A 6,573-nucleotide genomic window follows, 5' to 3' on the forward strand; every position below is an offset into this window, starting at 1 on the left:
GTTTACAGGCTGCATGTTCTGTAGCCATAGGGGCACCACTTCTTCCTCTGCCAAGCTGCTGTTTGCTGCTGCCTTTCAGAAATTGAGGCCAAGTATGATAAGAAGATGAAGATGCTGAGGGACGAGCTCGACCTGCGGAGAAAGACTGAGCTCCACGAAGTGGAGGAGAGGAAGAACAGCCAGATCAACACGCTGATGCAGCGCCACGAGGAGGCCTTCACCGACATCAAGAACTACTACAATGACATCACCCTCAACAACCTGGCCCTCATCAACTCCCTCAAGGTGCTGCGCGTGGGGTGGGCTGCGGAGACACACTCTGCCTGTCCTAGAATGTGGGCTGCAGAGTCCTGGGGATCCAGACCCCAGCTCTCCACCCCAACACCCCCGATACTTTTTATAGGATTATTTGACAATGCCCTTCTCATATCCTTGATTGAAATTCCTAAATAATGTAACCTATCGCTACCTATTGTTAAAAGCAGTCAGGATATTGCCCTCACCCTAGTGCGGAGGGGAAGTAATCAAGTGTATTCTGATTTGTAAAAGCTCGGGTGGAACTGCAGCGAGTGACATGATGTGGCCGGAGTGGATAAGTGTCATCGTCACTACATGCTGGCAGTGACAGGACTTTCTACAGTAGACAGCGGCCCTTGGTGGAATCTTGAACAAAGTGTAGTCCCTCAGTGTGCATGGAAGCTGCATTCCCAGAAAACTCCGAATAAGTTAAAGCTGCAGAAATACTGTTTATACATAGAACAGGTCTAGGTGCTAGCATGCCTGAGGCTGGCAGGATCTGGTGATGGGCAGGAGAGCACCCAGCTCTCACCCTGCAGGCCACAGCCCCTTTGGTTCTGCCTGCTGAGCCCCTGCTGGGCCTGTGCTTGTGCCTGCAGGAGCAGATGGAGGACATGCGGAAGAAGGAGGACCACCTGGAGAGGGAGATGGCAGAGGTGTCTGTGCAGAACAAGCGCCTGGCAGACCCTCTCCAGAAGGCTCAGGAGGAGATGAGCGAGATGCAGAAGCAGCTCGCCAACTACCAGAGGGACAAGCAGATCCTGCTTGTGAGTTTCCTGCTGGATTCCTCTCCCTCCTTGGCACGAGTTAGCCTAGACTCAGGAGGAAGGAGCATCACAGGGGCAGGAAGGGAGACGGGGGAGGCCTGCATTTCTCCTTTTTCTGCCTTGTGTTCTCCTGGGGAAAGTAAAGTCTGGGGGTGTTTTGGAGACAAGGCCCTCATCTTCCACCGTGTGCTACTGACCTGCCTTGATGGGGCTCAGCTGCTTGTGTCCTGGAACCATGTCTTTCTGGTGATTATTTTTGGCCTTGCCATCTCCCAGGAGCCTGTGTTACTTGGATGACTGTGAATCTAGAATACTTTCTGTCCCCTACTCCGTTTTTCCTCCAGTGCACAAAAGCCCGTTTGAAAGTCACAGAGAAAGAGCTGAAAGACCTGCAGTGGGAGCATGAAGTGTTAGAGCAGCGGTTCACCAAGGTGAGTGGGCACCAGGCTGGCCCTGCAGCGGGGGGTGGCACCCCTGCTAGCCAGGGACGGGGCTCTCCTTGTGGCCCTGGCCCCTGGACCAGCTTCAGATACCTTGGCCAGGTTTTTGGGTTCTGAAGCTGGGGGCCCTATTCCCTGTAATTCATTCCACAGCTTCTAAGAGGCAAAAACCTTCGGCCTATTCTGCATGCATATCCTGCAGAAGGCCTGAGGTCTCATGGGGAGCAGATCACACATGACTTTCGGCCCCTCAAGCGCTCACCTCTCAAAGCCCATAGGGATGCCTGGCCCCTGCAGCAACTCTTCTTCCATGGGTTATTGTTTCTAAGTGCTAAGCTGTTACCTTCTCATTGTAAAGAAGTCATGGGGTCTTAAGTGTAAGTGAAAATGAGCCTCCAGCTCCTCACGCTGGCGAGTTTTATGAGCTCCCTTCCAGGTTTCCTGCATGCTCTAGTGTGGATGTGACTGTGTGTGTTATGAACACGGGATCAGGCCATAAGCACAACTTGCTTTTTAATCTCACAGTGTATCAGGTTGCACACAGGAAGCCGTTTCATCCTTTTCACAGTCACGTGGTGCTGCATTTCATGAATGTTTGATCATTTAGCTGACTCCCCTCTGTTTCTAATCCTCTGCTGTTATAAGCATTGCTGCCTCGATCCTTTTAAATTTGTCTTTGTGCACTTGTGTGAGATTGCTTCTTAGGAAAGCCAGCTCCTAGCAGTGGGATTGTTGGGTCTGAGGGGTCTGTGTTGAGGGTTCTGATCTGTCCAGAGGGCTGCTCTGAGTCACACACCTGCCAGGGTGCGGAGGGGCCGTCTCCATCCTCAGCTGCACCAGATCTGACAGGTTTAAACCTTTGCAGAAGTGACTGGGGGGAAAACATTTCATTTCGTGTGCCCTTCCGAGATTGCCAGTGAGTGGTAGGGATGCTTGGTCCTGTCTTTGTCCTCAAAGAGACTCCTTGCCTCTGTTGAGTTTCAAAGTTCTGGCCAAGGACCAATCCTTGCACCATGGGGCCCTCAAGGCTTTGTGTGTGGTGTGCGTGGCCAGATCATCTTATCTTGAGCTGCAGTTACGTGTGCTGTTTGTGTTCTCTAGCCTAACTGAAATTCATGAACACAAACGGTTGTAGTAGGATTCGCCCCTCGGAAACATCCCATCTGTCGGTCAGATCTAGCCCCACCTTCGGAGACACCTCAGGTCCTACCTGATGTGCATTGCTAGGCTGTGCCAACTCTTGGCACCTAAGGGAAGGGTGCCCCAGTGAGACTCTGAGGACTGCTGTGTTAGGGGCCCTTCCTCCTCCCTGTGAGTTTTGAGGTGGACATTACTGGGAAGAGGAGAGCAGAGACGCGCCTGGGTTGGAGTCTTGTTCCCTGCCATATTTTCCTCCATTTGAATGTGGTTCCTGACAGTGTCAAAGTCAGTGTCTCTTCCTAGAGAACTGGGAGCTCAAATTTGTCAGCAAAATTTAGAGACCAAAGGCACTTACTTATTTATTTTTATTTTTTGAGATGGAGTCTCACTCCATCGCCAGGCTGGAGTGCCGTGGCGCGATCTTGGCTCACTGCAACCTCCGCCTTCTGGGTTCAAGTGATTCGCCTGCCTCAGCCTCCTGGGTAGCTGGGACTACAGGTGCCCACCACCATGCCCGGCTAATTTTTTGTATTTTTAGTAGAGACGGGGTTTCACCATGTTAGCCAGGATGGTCTCGATATCTTGACCTTGCGATCCGCCCGCCTCGGCCTCCCAAAGTGCTGGGATTACAGGCGTGAGCCACTGCGCCCGGCCCAAAGGCACTTATGATCCACGTGCCTGCGGACAGGGAATTGGATTTAAGCAAATCTGCGGAATTCTAACTAACAGCAGTTAGAAGGGATACAGGGCCAGGTGCTGTCTTGGAGGTGCTCCAGGTATCACAGGTCGTGCTTTGAAAAAAGCTGCAGTATTTTAGCATGATCCTGTTTTCTTCCAAACAGTCATAAATGTTTTTACATGTATAGAGAACATTCTGGAAGGGGTCACACCAAGTGTTCACAATGGTGGGTGGCCTCTGGGAACTGGGGTTAAGGGTGTTCACTTTTTTTTTTTTTTGAGATGGAGTTTCGCTCTTGTTGCTCAGGCTGGAGTACAATGGCGTGACCTTGGCTCACTGCAAGCTCCACCTCCTGGACTCAAGCAATTCTCCCGCCTCAGCCTCCCGAGTAGCTGGGACTACAGGCGCCGCCACCATGCCCAGCTAATGTTTGGTATGTTTGATAGAGATGGGGTTTTACTATGTTGGCCAGGTTGGTCTTGAACTCCTGACCTCAGGTGATCCACCCACCTCACCCTCCCGAAGTGCTGGGATTGCAGGCGTGAGCCACTGCGCCCTGCTCAGGGTGTTCACTTTTTTATAGTCTTCAACCAGGTCTAGATTTTTTTTAGAATGTGCAATTAATAAGTAGAAGAATTAGGAGGTAAAAAAGAACAGTCTTACTGGCCGGCAGGCAGCTGGCTCCAAGGCCATGCTCCAGATCCGCCATTTGTGGGGGCAGACAGCACCTGTGCTGTGATGCCAGGATCTGGGGCGGGCCAAGGGAGCACATCCTCCAAGTGCTTCCACCTGCAAGCTCTGCCTGCTGGATGCCCTGGATCTCACATCTCACCTGAGCCCACAGCCCTCACTCGGGCAGGACCGGCCTCGGCCACCCATGGAGCAGCTTTCAGGGTGGGGCTGCTCCAGCTCTCACCGGGACACTCACGGCTTCCAGAGACACCTTCCTGAGAGGAGAGCTCGTGCCGACGTTTTTCTCCTGCCTTCCACTGTGTGGCGGCTATACAGAGGGCCAGGGCGCAGGCAGTGTGGACCACACCCCGGTGCTGTGAGAGTGGGCGCTATTGGAAAGCCACCTCCCATAGAAGCAGCGTGTTCCAGGCAGGTGCAGAGGTGGGAGGCAGCGTCTTGCCAGCGAGATGTCCCCAGGTGAGGGGCCTCATCGCCCATCCCAGCGCTGTCCCTGCAGGTGCAGCAGGAGCGGGACGAGCTCTACCGGAAGTTCACTGCAGCCATCCAGGAGGTGCAGCAGAAGACAGGCTTCAAGAACCTGGTGCTAGAGCGCAAGCTACAGGCTCTGAGCACTGCTGTGGAGAAGAAGGAGGTGCAGTTCAACGAGGTCCTGGCTGCCTCTAACCTGGACCCCGCAGCCCTGACGCTGGTGTCCCGCAAGCTTGAGGTAGGCCCTAGACAGGCTCCTGGCCCCAGTAGGCAGCCTCTTCCGTGTGGCAAGGGTCTTCAGTTCTGTGCTGTTCCCCCTCGGACGGGCACAGAGACCCCTCGGTTAACCACTGGGGAGGGGGCATTCATGGGTTTCCTGTGACCTGAGAACAGAGCGGGGTGCCGTAGGCATGGATTCCTCTCACCGTCTGCACCAGCAGCCTCTTCTCACAGTTCTGCTCAAGTCTCTCTTGGATCTTCCCTTGCCCCTGTGTGACCTCATGGTGACTCCTAACCTCTGAGCCTCTGCCCACTCCAATTCTCGGGTCTGGCTCATCTGAGCACGTAAGGCTGTAGTCATCTGAGTGCAGCCTGAGGATGGCCTTGGGAGTGGAAAAGCCACTCTTGGAATCTCTGTGGGCCTGAGCTCGTCTGTTGGTGGTAACAGACCCAGACACAGGCCTGGAGGATGGCGGTACTTCCTGAGCTCTCAGCCCAGGGCACCGCATCCTGGGACAGAGATGGTACCGGGAGGCCCTGAGATGGGCTGGTTTAGGACATGGACACTTACGGATACGGTAAGTGCAGGGCCGTGGGAGCCTGGGGAGCCTGACCCCACCTTTGCAGGTACTGGGGACATGAAGTCTAAGCAGAGCCCAGACATTCCCTCATTCTGTGTCACAGTTATTTATGGTGCTGCTCTGCTAGGGTGTCCCGGGCATGGGCGAGGGCAGTAAAGAAAGCAGATGAGGCCTGGGCCCCCCACAGGGAGAAACAGCATCAGCTGGAGGATCAGGAGGAGGCTGGAGCCTGCAACTGCCTCACAGGTGGTCTCTTACCTGTGTCCAGCTTGTGGACCTGGGCCTTGCCTCTGTTCCCTGGACCTCGTTGGGAGAAGTCACAGAAGGAACAGGATACAGGGCAAAGGGTCTTTGACTGACACTGGAATCCTGGCCAGGTGAGGCCAGGCCTGTGGCTTCCTCCGGGCCCTCCAAGTTGGATGACATATGCCCCTGGCCCAGCTGCTGCCCCTGAGCTGGAAACAGCTGGTCTTGAAGCCTCTACCAGCAGCCCCAGCACAGGGAGGCTGGGTTGTCACAGAGATGCAGCCTTCGGGGCCGCAGGGTACCCGTCTGTCTTTGTGCTGGACTCGTCCTTCAGTGAAACAGATGCCTGGGACATGGGCTTGAGGCTTCCTCACTGTCTGGGGAAGCATCTTTTATCCTGAGAACTATCACAGATGGCATTTTTGTTTGTTTGTTTTCAAGACTAAGTGTTGCTCTGTTGCCCAGTCTGGAGTGCAGTGGCGTGATCTTAGCTCACTGCGGCCTCTCCCTCCCAGGTTCCAGTGGTTCTCGTGCCTCAGCCTCCTGAGTACCTGGGATTACAGGCATGTGCCACCATGCCCGGCTAATTTTTGTATTTTTAGTAGAGACGGAGTTTCACCATGTTGGTTAAGCTGGTCTTGAACTCCTGACCTCAAGTGATTCGCCCGCCTCGGCCTCCCAAAGTGCTAGGATTACAGGCGTGAGCCACCGTACCCAGCCACAGATGGCTTTTTTTTTTTTTGTAAATTATTTTATTTCTTCCTTGATGATTTAGAGGGACTATATTTAAACCAGTACAAATAGTTCATACATAATACCTGGCCATTTTCTTCCGAAATCTCTCTCTTTTTTCTTTTTCCGAGACAGGAGTCTTGCTCTGTCACCCAGTCTGGAGTGCAGTGGCGTGATCTCGGCTCACTGCAACCTCTGCCTTCTGGGTTCAAGCAGTTCTCCTGCCTCAGCCTCCTGAGTAGCTGGGATTACAGGCGTGCACCACCACGCCTGGCAAAGTTTGTATTTTTAGTAGAGACGGGGTTTTACCA

The 6,573-nt window shown here is 53.7% G+C and overlaps 1 protein-coding gene across 4 annotated transcripts in view; it reads left to right on the forward strand.

The window, feature by feature from the left end:
* GAS8 (growth arrest-specific 8) overlaps nucleotides 1-6,573 on the forward strand; it is a 43,152-nt gene that overhangs the window by 17,598 nt on the left and 18,981 nt on the right. For 3 of the 4 annotated variants that reach the window (XM_011972225.1, XM_011972234.1, XM_011972210.1), the window contains one exon: nucleotides 4,513-4,722. In XM_011972225.1, coding sequence (XP_011827615.1) covers nucleotides 4,513-4,722 — 210 coding nt within the window. Of the gene's footprint in view, nucleotides 1-79; nucleotides 286-896; nucleotides 1,065-1,408; nucleotides 1,496-4,512; nucleotides 4,723-6,573 lie in introns of all 4 variants that reach the window. The other variant, XM_011972217.1, reaches the window with a different exon arrangement.

This window comes from Mandrillus leucophaeus, unplaced genomic scaffold, assembly GCF_000951045.1.
Source record: "Mandrillus leucophaeus isolate KB7577 unplaced genomic scaffold, Mleu.le_1.0 Scaffold10, whole genome shotgun sequence".
Classification (NCBI taxonomy): Eukaryota; Metazoa; Chordata; class Mammalia; order Primates; family Cercopithecidae; genus Mandrillus; species Mandrillus leucophaeus.